The sequence below is a fragment of the Accipiter gentilis genome, chromosome Z (genome assembly GCF_929443795.1).
Source record: "Accipiter gentilis chromosome Z, bAccGen1.1, whole genome shotgun sequence".
Taxonomy (NCBI): Eukaryota; Metazoa; Chordata; class Aves; order Accipitriformes; family Accipitridae; genus Astur; species Astur gentilis.
In genome coordinates, this window is record NC_064919.1 from 75074186 (window position 1) to 75088527 (window position 14342).

Sequence of the window (14342 nt, forward strand, 5' to 3'; positions counted from 1 at the left end):
TATAGGAGGAAGCTTGAGTGATTGACCTCTTGATTGTCCACACTGCTTAATTGATAGCTAACTCTCTGCTTCTGTTTTGAACCTCCCAAACTAGCAGTCTCCAAGACAGAGCTGTTACAGAGTGGACTAGCTGTAAGTAGCGTGCCTAAGCCAGGCTGTGCTGCTTGGCCTCAGAGACCTCTCTGATTCAGCAGCACAGGCATAACCTAACAGTGTACTTCAGAAAGCTGGTAGTTAGCAGGTAATAATTTATTCTACTGCCAATGAAGGCATGACATCAAATTGGCTAACCTTAAAATTAATCTTCTTTTTTTCCTCCGAGCAAATGATAATTTGAGTCTTTTATCCTTTCAGATACAACTGTCGCTCAGAAAAGAGGGAGATCATCTTCCTTTACCATCCTTCCTACTTTCCCTCCCTCCCAGCCAGGTAACTGAAAAAACCCCAAACAAAACCAATAAACATTTATGTAGAAAAGCAGGTATTAGCTAAAATAAAAAGGTGTACAGAAATGCTTTTTCTGCAGGACAGAGCTGGGGTGCATTGGACTAGTCTGGTATTTGGACAGAAGAAAGGAATGTTTTAGGAGGAGGACTGGCAGTTCAATAGAAGAAATGTTTTATGTGTTTCCCAAATGTTTTACAGGTCCTTGGCAGGCATTGGCATAAAGGATTTCTAAACAATCTTAAGAGGACACAAGATTGTTTTAGCAGCACACCGTGCCCTTTTTGCAATGAAAAAGTTGTGCTTATCTTGTGTCATTTTACAGGATGTGGTACATGGTTGCCATCACTTTCTGGCTGGTGTTTGCTATCTTGATTAAAATGGTGAAAGCATCAGTCGTGCACCACCATCATTATAGTAAGTTATGAAAGCCTTTTTAGCAGAACAGGGCAGGGCACATTTATTTATTCCCATGTTCTTGGGCGTCATTTACTTATCTTAAAAATGCCTAAGACTGAACCAGATAGCATTGCCATTTCAATAGCTTTTGCAAACCAGCAGCACCTGGTTTTCAAAGCTGTCGAAGGATTTTATGAATTTAAAACATCCATTAGTATCCAAAGATTTCTGTCTCTGACATAGCCAGAAAAGCCATGGTGCTTTCTGTGCCTAAGTCTACCCACCTGTAAAATGGAGACAGTAACAGTTATCTCAGAGATCTTGTTTAGATTAATAGGTTTGAATATTGCTCATGTACTACCAAAATAGGAAGGGGTTACAGAGATGTGAATTAATAATTCAAATTTGTTACTACTCACTATTAAAGTTTAAATTCCTTGTTCTGTAGTAAAGAAGAATAACATATTCATGACCTCAGCTCTTCTTCAAAGAAACCCTGACTTGATCAGAAGTACAAAAGAAGGTAACTGTCAATGCAATATTTATTCACTGTACTTCCACAAAGGCATTCTTAACAGACCAAGAAGACATAAAAATGACAACTCTTCTCTATGCTGAGTGATAGGCTAAGAATCTTTGTGACATAAGTTATTTGTTTGACAGTGTAAATATCCTGTGAGCTCTGTTCTGAGCCGCTGCTCTGACTACTCAATTCCTGAGTGGACTGAATATAACCTTGAATAGTGAAATTCCACATTCCTAACTGAATAACTCTGCTCCTGGAGAGGGTAGTGAAGAACCGTCTTGGCGTCTGCAGGTGCAGGATTAAATTTGAAATAGCAGAAGACAGATCTAACACAAAGCAGTAAATATAAGTATAAATATAAACACGTATTTAAATACATAAATACAAATATATTTTATACATCTAAACAACTATTTTTTTTTATTTAACACATTATCTTTTAATTCTGGTAGGATCATGGGGTTGGTGTCACTACAGAGTTGTGCATTTTAGAATGGATTACAAAATTTCAGAATGTGTAGCAAGTAAACAATAAATGCTATTTAAATATGCTTTGAAGCTTTCAGTTGAAGGAGGCAAGACACATAGGTATGAATTAGATGGGAAGAAAAAGTCTCTGTTTAAATATTTTGTCTTTGTATTTTGCAAGGATCCTTGTCACAAAGTCAATTGCGGAATGTCATTAGACCTGCCATTTTACAACCCCCACAAGCCCTGGCCTGTCCTGAAAATCCTGTAGTATCTCCAGTGACTAAGAAAGAAGCATATGTTCAGGTAAAAAGAAAAGTAGTTTTACTGGCTAATGTATGTTTGCAGCTCAAATACAAAAACCCAGTGCTGTCTTAAAGCAGTTAATTATTCCACTGCCTGATTTTCAAGAAAGTTCCCCTCTCAGTTTCAGTGGAATCGATGGATCTCTGACATGGTGTGAACTGTTAAGCTCGTGCTGGCTGTGTTTGAAAACACATCTCTTCTCTGCAGGCTGTCTCAGCTTTCAGATATCAGGGTTCTGTGGGCAAACCAGCTTTGGGAATTTTTTGGATTTTGTTTATTTAGAAAGCAACATTTTAGCATTTTGATTAAGGGCACTGGCTTAGTACACAGCTGGAGGAAGCTCAGCCAACTACCGCATATATATATATATATATATATATATACGCCTCGGTGACTCTGGACTTCTAGCAGACCTGTTTATAGCAGAAAATAAGCTTGGTCTAATTAATTCATCGGGTTTTACCATTCCTAGCTATCTGAAGACAGGTCTTATTCCTCAGCTGAGAATTCAGTGAGTTCCAAGACAGCAGTGAGGTCATCTACTACCATGAATCTTTCTACCTCTAAAACAACACAGTAAGTTTTTCTTTATTGTATTCCTGCACCATTTTGTCACTTGGCCTATGGCACGCCCTTTTGTCCTACATGTCTAACATGGTACTAAGCCCGTGGTATCTACACCCACACAATGCTCAGTGGTGTTTGTGTGTAGTGCCAGAATTTGTGGGTACTGACTTGAGCTCCGTACACCACAAGAAATGGACTCCTGCTGGAAATTAATCTCTGTGGGACAGATTGTTTCTCATTAGCAACCCCCAAGCCAGAAACTATTTTGGTTTGCCATGTCATGCAGCTTTGGCAGTTCAAAATATGTCCCAGTTTTGAATGTTTACAGTCATCTTTGTGTCCCTTTGGAGAGCTCTATTCTGATTGCATGGCTGCTGCATCTCATAAACAGATGCAGAGAAACTCAGCAATTACAAAAATATGTGAGCATCTTGGACACAGAAGACATGAAGACGACCATACAGGACTGATCTGGAAGACAAGGTCAGTGCTGCAACTGATCTTCTACTTCCGTGCACACGCCAGAGTTTCTGGGATGAACAGCTGGCTGTGATGATTGTGGTAGGGTGGCATCTTTGTGCAGACATGGGTTGACCAGAACAGGCTTGAATGTCTGCATGAGGAAGCTGACTTGCTTGGGCTAGGACGTTGCCCCTTGCCTCTGACTGAAAGAGCTCATACCGGTGCAGAAGCGGGCTATTGCCTCTCTCTGGAGACTGGCTCATGAGAATGTTAGGTCTGTGGTTAGCCAGCAGGTTATCTTGTAGGTATTAATACTGCTTGCTGATGGTTGATGAGGGTTGTTTGCCTGGAAGTTGTGAGCATCAGGAATACGCCTGAGATCAGTTGTGATGAGAGAATGACATTTTAAAATGGCTAGGGCCACAGATAGCACATCTGGGATGTTGCCTCCTTTCCCCCTCCCACCCAAAGAGGGCAGAGAACGTCTTAACTGCAAAGGAGTCCAGTCCAGTCTCCTTCAGGGCTGGATGGGCCACAGATAAAGCTTCCTGCACACAACGTTTGGGATGCACAGTGCTGGGGTTCTGAGGAAGTAAGGAGTGTTTAGGTGCACAGAGAACTTAGATTCTTAGTCTTTGTCAACAAGAAGAGCATAATTAGAGGGCAGATGCTCACTGTGATTTTGGAAGAGCCAGCCTGTCCTTGTCTATCACAGTTAATGCTGTCTATCACAGTGATGGTGCCCTGTGAGAACAACATGGAGCCAACAGAGCATGCTGGAATTTTAGCAGATTCAAAATGATGGCAATGCATATACCAGAAAAGCTAAAGGGAAGGTGGTACTGACTTCAAAATCAGTTGCTATCGCTACTCAAATCTATTTACTTTCTGTCAGCTGCACAATATCTCGGAAAAGATAGGTGAGTGGCTTTCTTTTGTGAAGTAGATGGACACAGAAATGCAATGCAGTGTTTGAGTGCTGACAAGTTACAAGACTTAAAAGTGCTTATGGTATTTCTTTTCCTTTTCTTTTTTAAAAAGGAAATTGCTAATCTCTTTGGGGTATTCATGCCTCATTAATTCTGCATATCGCAGTTGTGGTAAATGTTGGTTTATTTGACAAGTTGAAAACTAATTTAAATACAACCAGGTGCTTACTGCTCTTCTGAGATTGCAGGGGGTGTAAGTGCCATTCTTCCGATGTGTATTAAGTGACTGATGCTTTAAAATACTTCAGTAGAGTCTTTTGGGCATAGCTGTTTTCTCATAGATAGCTTGACAACAAGTATTCAAACAAACAACTTTATTATAAACTCCGTATACATGCTAAACAGTAGTAAACATTGCAGCCAGACCTGCTCATTGCTAAGTAAAGAATTTTCTGAGTTTGTTTTTAATTATCAGTCGAGATGTAGCTAGTGTTTATTTACAAAATAAAATGCAGACACACTCAACAGCAGGGATTGCTGCTGCCTGCAAACGTCCCTCTTGCTTTCCCTCCTCTTCCACCTCTTCTCTATGTGACATGATTCTGTAGAGAGATGAATGAAAATGGTTTGTTAGCCCTCTGCAGTTGCTGCAGCTGTCCACGTCCCAGGAAACCACCAATGGTTCCGTTTCCTGAACGGGCTGTAGTAATGAACTGAGAAGAAGAAATTTGCAGTTTCTTAAGTCGGCTTAAAAACTTGGAGAGAAGATTGTGTCGTAAGTGACAGAAATGTAATGCTGGGAAAGCTCAGGCTTCTGGTCATGTATTCAGCTCTGCACAAGGATTTGCTTGGAAAACTGACAGGGTTTAAGGCCGGCACTGGAACTGGCAGCTACTCAGACCCTTCTGGACACTCTGAGGACAGTACCTGGATCTACTCCCTTTCCGTAGTCCCTTTCCAGTATCTTATCCACATTTCTCCTTCTCCTGTTCTCCCTTGTTAGTGTTCATTCCCTGAATTCAGTGCCTCTGTTTTGAATCTCCATGGCAATGTCATCCCGGGCACACTTTGTTCTTGCCCTGCAGCAACATAAGGGTATTGAAGTTTTAATACAGCTTTAAGGCTGGCACTTCCAATTAACTGTCCGGAAGAAGAAAGATCCTGCACCAGTTACTTCTTCCTTACATTTCCAAAAATAATCAAAATCCATTTCCCACATTATTTCTTTTGAGACAAACCTCTACTTTCAGGTTTTTTTACTCTTCCAGACTGCTATCCTTCCCAAGTTGCTACCGGAGCAGCCTAGAAGCAGCCGACAAAATTTCGGGATGCAAACTGATCACAATTCAGTCAATTTTAGTGGGCAGTTTTCTTAAGGATTAGAAACTCATTAGTTTAAACACACTTTAGATTCCCTGTTCATGGCCCAAAACACATATGGAAGGCTTCAAGGCTGAAAAGGGATGGATTTTCTGATTTCTTTTTCTTATTTGCTCTTAGTCTTAGCAACACATCGAGCATGAGAATGTTAAGGAATATTTTGTTCTTCAAGTGTAAAATGGAGATAGCTTGTCCTTGGGAATTCCTTCATCCTGTGTGAAGAGATTTCAAGCACACTGTATTTGTGAACACAGAAACTAAGTTTTAGAGGCAACCGCCAAAGTTCTGGCAACAAACCCAGCTTCTTAACAGGAATATCCTCTGCACGACATAGGTGCTGTTAAGCCCTCCCAAGGGTGATGAATGATCTGGAAGAGCAGATAAGTGGTGCTGAAGTATGCAGTTTGTGACAGAACATCAGATTGTCTTCCTGCCAAGTCATCCTTCTGGAAGAGGAAGAGACTAGAACTTGGATGGTTTTGCCTTGTGGCCAGCAAGAGATGCAGTGATTAAGCTCTACAGAACGCATAGAATCATAGAATCATTTAGGTTGGAAAAGACCTTCAAGATCATCGAGTCCAACCATCAACCATGCCCACTACACCATGTCCTGAAGTACCCCATCTACTCGATTTTTGAATACCGCCAGTGATGGTGACTCAACCATTTCCCTGGGCAGCCTATTCCAATGTCTGACAACTCTTTCAGTAAGGAAATTTTTCCTAATATCCAATCTAAATCTCCCTTGCCGCAACTTGAGGCCATTTCCTCTCGTCCTATCACTAGTTATTTGATAGAAGAGACCAGCACCCACCTCACTGCAGACCCCTTCAGGCAGTTGTAGAGAGCGATCAGGTCTCCCCTCAGCCTCCTCTTCTCCAGGCTAAACAGCCCCAGCTCCCTCAGCCGCTCCTCACAGGACTTGTGCTCCAGGCCCCTCACCAGCTTGGTTGCCCTTCTCTGGACACGCTCCAGCACCTCCATGTCTTTCCCGTAGTGAGGGGCCCAAAACTGAACCCAGGACTCGAGGTGCGGCCTCACCAGTGCCCAGTACAGGGGAACGACCACCTCCCTGCTCCTGCTGGCCACACTATTTCTGATACAGGCCAGGATGCCGTTGGCCCTCTTGGCCACCTGGGCACACTGCATGAACCACCTATAAGCCTTTTGTGAAAAAAACCCCAAAACAAACAACACCCCCCCCCCGCCCCAAACCAGCAGCAAGAACAACTTCCACACGAAGTTTCCAAGGACTTCCTAATGACTTTTATAAAAAGTGGATCCTGTCACATTTAAAGTGGCTGTGTAATTAGCAGGTCAAATCACAGCTGTACTTACATTAGAATATCCTTGAATGTAATCCACAAGTAATACACTTTTTACAAGTTGTGAGTATGTTACTATTTAAAAATGCATTCGCTACCTTCTCTTAAAACCTGAGAGGTAAGAGGCTAACTGAGAGTAGTTAAACTCAGGGTGGCAATGCAAAAAAAAAATGATGTTTTTTATCTGGAAAACCTGAGACACTAAGAAGGAAGAAGGGACAGAGGAGGAGAAGGACAAGTGTTGTTTTAATGTATCTTCTGCCAGAACCAGTCACATTCCAGATCCTAAATGTAAAGTGATGTATCTACTGTATGAAATTTTCTCCTCAATCTGTATCCCCAATCTATAGCGGGCCAGTACCAAAGGATTGCAAGTATTTAGTTTTCTTCACTTCTTATTTTAAGTATATCTATGGAACAGGTCATTGAAAAATGGAGAGAAGATCTTTCTTCTTGTTTTAGTTATAACTTCTCATAAGCCACCTGCTATCATGCCTTTACATTTTTGCAGTATTTACGTGAATTGAAAGTGTGTGCATTAGAATACACTGCTTCTCTGCCTTTCCAAGACATTAGGTAGATGACCGAGGAGTGCCTGTAAGGCATTGGGGAGGACATTATTCTGAAGGGCGTGAGAGCTGTAGGAACATGAAGGGATAATTGTTAATCATTGGTAGTCTTTTGGTGGAGCAAAAGGAAACAGGGAAAGAAATGTAACGCATTAAAGTTTCTGGAGTAAGACACTTCCCTGAGGAGGAGGCGGCATGTTGTTTTGCTTCTTATTCTTCGCTTTTAAGGAACATCCTCAGTAACCTTCATGAAATACAGTGTGATACTCCGTTCCTTTAGTGAAATGTTACAGAGAGAATATTCTCAGATTCTCTTAAAAGATTTTGTCTGATTACTTAAGTAGTCATTTTTTGTTTGTCTTTAATGTAAGGTGTGGAAAAGTAAATGCGTGAACTTATTTGTATTCTTTACAAAGTTCTAAAGAGTTCTAAGTCACATTGTTATGTTATTTTGTTCCCACAGAAGTCAGTTGTTTGAAGATGAAAGTGTACAAAACAGCAGCAATTCTGATTTTGTGTTTGGAGAAAACATGGTTGAGAGAGTTTTGGTAAGATCAGTAAATGCTGGCAGACTTTTTATCAATGTTAATGTACTCATGAGTATAATTTTTTTCAGAGATTGATTCTTTTTAGGTCATCCTGTTCTTTTAAAGATGTGAGAAAATATGATTCCAATGACTGTTGAGGAGAAAGTAACTTAATATTTGCTGTAGAAGGGGTAGGCATCTCTATCTTCCCCGTCCTAGATAAGTACTCCAATTACTAGCCTGTACTAGTACGCACTTCTCTTTTGCTCATTTTTTAACCCGAAAAAGTTTGGTTTTATATTCCATGTAAAGTGGGACAGCTAAAATACAAGATAAAAGAATGTGCTCCATACTGCTCTAATAATTTCCATTGTAACTGTTAAGAGATGGGAGAAATTAGTATGAGGGGAAAATTGAACATCCATCCTAGATAGCGTCCGTGTTCAACTATGTTGTATGTGCTGTGAGATAGCTTAATGGATCAAGTCCTGAAGGAAACTCAGACAAAAAGGTGGTTCCCAAGCTGAAGACTGCACCATTTAAAAGGGAATTGAAATTCAGTTTCTAGTAGAAGTAGAATGAAAACAGTATGCGTATCTGCCAGTGAAAAAGCTTGGCAACCATAGGTCTGGGTTATGACTTCTGACCAGGATTTAGGTATGAGGTAGGAGTTGGGCCACTGAGCATTGTCAGGAGCCAGAAGCATTTATTTAGATATGCCTAAGGAACTTTATCTGCAAAAACTGAAGGTCGTGGAAATTCTTAATCCTTCTGAGGTTAAGTTTGTGGTGTCTGAAAGTTTTCACCTATTCTTCTGGGGCTTAAGTGCTTAAACTGGAAATTAGCTGGTACTTAAACCTCTAAGTCCTTCAGTGGATTTAAATCCTAGTCCAGGATCCATACAGAGAGGCCATTCTTCTTGGTGGGAGAAAGACATACTGATTTTATGACAATAAAGTTACTTCCACTTGAGACTGAAATTGTATCATCTGGGTCAGTTTTTACTCTGAAGATACTCCATTTTCTAATCTTCAGCCTAGCATGCATTAAATGATTCGATGTTGTATCTGATATGAAGTAACATAGCCATTTTATTTAAATAGGAATTATTATTTCCCCTGTTTTTTCCTAGAGTCCTGAAAAGCATCCCCAGCCGTGTAATGGAGCTGATTCATACAATGGAGAAATAACATCCATGTACATAGAACCTTTTCATGTCAGTCCACAAACAAGTAAGTGTACTTAGCAAACAAGTACAGTTAGCTTTGTTACTATGTTTCACTGTATTTTAGAGGATGTCAAATGAGTGGTGGTCAATAATTTTCATCTATTCTCAAGTTATCCAGTCACTAGTACACTGGCAGCATGTGCCAAAAATCTGTGTTCAGAAAGCAGCTACAGTTTGATTTATGACATTTGAACTGGACTAACTTCAGAATGAATGATCTAAGTTACTCAGGAAAGGATGGATTTTATGGATTATTATTATTATTTATTACAGATTATTATTTTTTATTACTTGAAAAAAATGTGGTGAACTTTGTGAATGCCTTTTGGACCGCATTTTTGAACTACGTTTTTTAAGCTGTCTGCTGCTTGTATTTTGTGACTGTTCATATAAATTACTTTGCCATATTTGTATCCTAATTGGAGGACTGAAACTTCCAGACAGACAGATTTCGGGGTTTGTTTGTGACTTTGGTGTGAGCTTTTCTACTAGGCAAGCCACATAAACCTAGGCTGTGAGGGAATCCAAAGAAGGCCCATATCCTGAGCCCTCTTGCCAAATTTTGCGCCCTCTTTACTAATGGATGTCTTGGATCCTCTTGCTTTGTATGAAGATTCTTACAAGTAAAAAAAATAAAAAATTAAAGCCTATGGAAAACGTATCTAGATCGTGCAAAATACAAAATTTTGTAACAATGTTCCTTTCAAATCTTGTCCTTTCGTGTTCCTGTCAAGTATTCATTGTATAGGTATTACTATTCTGAATACTAGGATGTGTGTCTTTCATTATTTATTAATCTGCCCAGCAATATGACAGGCAAGTTTCATTTTGAAAATCAACTTCTAATTATTTAGGGCTTGTTTCTGCAAGTTGTCCCTTGGGGCAAACCTCTGCAACTGCAGAGAGCCCTGTTCTATTCAAAATGAGTCTGAACAGGTGAGACATTTTGCATTATTCCAGCCTTTTTCTCTTGTATTTACTGCTTTGGCCAAAAACTTGTTAATAGCACTAAAGAATATCAGATACCACAGGGTTTACTGACGTCGCAGGCCATCCTATGTCCTAGTTTTGTTGTTCTGAAAATACTCCCCGTACAGAAAGGATTTCCTTTTTTTTTTCCCCGCCTCCTACAGAAACAGCTTTGTTGAGGAATGCAACACTAAATGAATCAGCAGCTGCTTCTATTTGCAAGCCAGTAGAGAAAATTCTGTTAGATAAAGTTGACGTTATAACTGGAGAAGAAGCAGAACACAATGTGTTACAGGTATGTATTTCATAAAGCCTTGATGGTGAGCAGTTTTGTGGTTGAGAAGATCATCTAGATCTATTACAGATCTGAAAATAACTTCAGTTTATATTTTAAATTTTCACTTCTTTAAGATATAACTCTACTAACCCATTATTTCTATAGGCTGATATTTTCTTTTTCATATTACATTTGTTCATTTTATAGTGCCTTTCAGTAAGTGGCTGCTTCAGAACTGCGTTCTACAGTTGTATTTTATAAGCATCTACACAGTGTACCAGCAGTAACTAAAACTTCAAAATTTGAACTGATTTGGGTAATGATTTTTTTTTGGACAAAACTATGTTTGGAAAAAAGCAATGTGTTGTCAAAGTAGTTAGTTTTATAGTTCATCTAAAATATCAATTATCTTTCTGGCCCTCCAGGATGTATCTTGCTATTCTTCATCTTCAAAATGTTATTTTCTCAGAAAATACCAATGATGTATATGTTTTTAAAAATCTTAACATTGAAAGTTGCATTATTTTATCATTGATTCAATCTTCTGTCTTGTCAGAACATGAAAGTTTTACTCTCTTTGGAGTGGTACTCTCCTAGTAGTGGTACTACTGGTATCCTGGTCTGCATAATGTTTCTAATGAGTGAGGGAATAAGATGTAGAACATTTGCAACAAATTCAGCTGTGGTAGTGGGTATTGCAGGTGAAGAGTTACTGAAGATGAAGTAATTGAAAAAGTAAACTGGGATTCATGCTGAATGTCCTCCATAACTAGCAGAAAGTTTAGCACACATCTGGGAGCCATTTCATTTTAAGTAATAATGGTGATAGATCTATATATCTTTCTATACATGCATATGGATGTATTAAAAGCCGTATCAAAAGGTTTGAAAACATAAAGTTTTAGAACCAGTAATATTAACATTGGCTGGCAATTTCCATTATGTATTTCTCTTTCAGATCAACTGCAAGCTTTTTGTATTTAACAAGCTTTCTTTAACCTGGATTGAAAGAGGCAGAGGATCCCTGAGGCTTAATGACACTTCCAGCAATAAATGTGGAATGTTGCAGTCAAGGCTAAGTAAGAATTAAGTAACGAAGTAACACATACACAAAACACTAAATAACTTGTACTATTGCTGGCTAGCATAAGTTTATTTCAGAACATTTAAAACTGAGTAGCTAGTTTTATTTAAGTCAAGTTGCTGGCCATCTTTTTAACATTGCCTGATAAAGTTACCTGTGTTACAAACTGAGGTACTGGGCATTTTTCACTGTTTGTACACTCACGCTTGCATATGTTGTTGGGTTCTGTGTAATTGTGCTGCAGTGTATCTTTAGCTCAGTCACCAGTCTGACAGTTTACTCCCTTTTGGTTCTGCTTTTCCAGGATTTTCCAAGTGACTGTTTCAGGTCACTTCTAGAATGTTGTTGTTACTGTGCTGTCATTTTTTGTACTGTATTGCACAGTTTCAGCAGATTATTTGCTTTGTACGCCAGATGTATTGAAAGAAACTAATATATTTTGGTATTTTAAAAAATAGTTATCTCATCATGTCAGGTTTTAGACCTAATTAAAAAGAATAACTCATGAAAATATTAGTTGTATACAAGTGCTAGAGAAGACTGCTGCAGTGAAAACGAAGGTGGTTCCAATGCCTTACATAAACCTTCTTATTTTAGTTATGCGAAATCAAGGCAGCCTGAGACTGATTCTCAACACCCGACTCTGGGATCAAATGGTTATAAAAAGAGCAAACAGAAAGAGCCTGTGCTTCACTGCAAGAGACCAAGAGGACCACTCTGTTCAAGTATTTCTGATTCAGGTAAGCAAGAGAGAAAAACCCCAGCCAAATCCCCATTTCATCTAGGACTGTGAAGACTTGCTGAGGCTTTGGTTTTAGCAAATGGCCTTTGATGCTCTGTCAGGCTGTTTAGCTTAGCTGTTACATGGCTTTTATTATGAAATGAGTTAGAAAGTGCCATCCCTTGGTATTTCAAAAAAAAGGTGTGAAGATGGGATATGGCCTTAGGGCAGACATTTCCAGACTGTGGTTCACCTGCCACTGATGGAATGGATATCATTCCAGTCATATGCAGCAACTGCTGTTTCTTACAGAAGCAACACTATTTTCTACACAGGTAGGTAGATATTCGTAAATTACTTTGGTACAAGGCAGCAGCTTTCTGCCATGGTTCTCGACACAGTGCTTGCAGTAATCCATCCAGTGTAGGACCTCCATTTCTCAGTTGAGGAGAACATAGATTTTGCAATGTCACCTTATGTAAGACAATAGTCTTGGGAATCCAGGTTTTCTCTAGCAAGGGCTGGTAAGTTGAGGATGGAAGTATGGTGGACTTAACTTGCAAATAAATAGCACATATGTCCTAGGTTAAGAAGTGAGAGCATCCACCTGAGTTTAAGGATGTCTCCGGTTTCCCCAGTAGACCTTTCTGGGAAGGGTTCAGCCTCCTGGGCAAGAAAAATAACTCGCCACTTCCAGGAAGTGTCACATGTCATACACAAGCAAAGCACTATGCACCTTATATGCCAGCACTGTAAGTCTGTCACTTCCAAACAGTTATTGACTTATGTATGGCTGTGCTGGACAGCTGGTCTGCCTGTGAGAATTAGAAATGTTCTGGATTGCCAGATGTGCTGCACAGTTTTTCTAGTGTATATAAATGTAAACATCCCTTAAATTCTGTTGTGGCACTTCTGGACAGCAAAAAAAAGACATGTATTAGGAAACCAAGGTACACGTTTGTGGCAAGGGTTGCAGGAAGCTACTTCTACAGTCGTCACTGAAGCGGCTGGTATCCTTCCCTATAGCTAGTATCCAGCCAAACTAACACTGAGACTCTTGAGTGTGGAAGGCAGATTGGTCAATGCGTGAGACACCCAGCAGGCACTGCCAGAGCCTCGGCATGTAAGTAGGCTGGTCTAGTAGTCAGTGGAGCCCACTCCTCCAAGGCACCGGCAGATATTTTTAACTGCCATTTAAATTTGGTTTTCCCATGTCCCATGAATGATTGATACATTTGGTTCAGGGATATTATCCAAAGGGCTTCTCATGAGTGAGGGAGAAGAGTCATATGATGCTGACTACAAAGTAGGCGGTCCACAAGACTCCATTCGGTTGATCCTACAGTACTCACCCAGGTTTGCGCAGAGGGCTGGCCCTGCCCACTCCCCCATGCTTGTTTCTCCCTCCTTGCTTTTGGTGGCATTGGAATTCATACAGCTATGAGTGAGGCAGATCAGAGAACTGATCTGGGTGGGCTTTTTTTGGTTTTGCTAATTTCGGTTTTCAGCTTGATTCTATTCACCCTGTGATTGCCCTAACGGTGGTACTGGCACAATGGAGAGGGTAGAAATGAAGGGTCAGAGGATGTACGGAGGCGAGTCCACCCCTCTTGGCAGAAGCCAGAGTTCATACTAGATTAAAGTGACAAAGGAACTCTGGCTTTTCAATGAATAAGTAAAAAGCTACCAATAGAAATGATCAGACTGAATAGCTGCCTTTTTCATATTTATGACCCTGCGTTTCCTGAAAAGCCCTGTTATCTTCAGAGCTCAGATTTGTCCACTGAGAACTGCAGTTTGCAGTTGAGACATCTCAACAACTCTGAATTGCTTTCTTCTTTGCCCGGCTGTAGGGAGAGAACGGTTTGCTGCTGCAAGTCTGGGTGGCACAGAAGGCAACCCTGATCTGCTGCTGCTTCCCAATTCGCATGCTTTTCCACCTGTACACACTGAAAGGTGTCATTCCAATCCAAACAACATGTATTTATTCCTATTGCCAAGCGATACAGATAGAAATTACTCTATGTGATGCACAGAAGTGGAGAGCTGGACTACAGAAGACCATATGTAGTTACCCTCTGGTAGATGATCTGCTTCATGACAATGTAAGAAGTACTCTACTGGTACTTCTGGCAATGCCCAAATGCAGTGCTTTTAGGAA

The 14342-nt window shown here is 40.1% G+C and overlaps 1 protein-coding gene across 1 annotated transcript in view; it reads left to right on the forward strand.

Moving 5' to 3' along the window:
- LOC126036562 (ran-binding protein 3-like) overlaps window positions 1–14342 on the forward strand; it is a 32845-nt gene that overhangs the window by 11717 nt on the left and 6786 nt on the right. The window contains exons 5-13 of the mRNA XM_049796502.1: window positions 355–429; window positions 1292–1366; window positions 2019–2143; window positions 2616–2719; window positions 7839–7923; window positions 9035–9134; window positions 10264–10394; window positions 11335–11455; window positions 12058–12200. Coding sequence (XP_049652459.1) covers window positions 355–429; window positions 1292–1366; window positions 2019–2143; window positions 2616–2719; window positions 7839–7923; window positions 9035–9134; window positions 10264–10394; window positions 11335–11455; window positions 12058–12200 — 959 coding nt within the window. The remainder of the gene's footprint in view (window positions 1–354; window positions 430–1291; window positions 1367–2018; window positions 2144–2615; window positions 2720–7838; window positions 7924–9034; window positions 9135–10263; window positions 10395–11334; window positions 11456–12057; window positions 12201–14342) is intronic.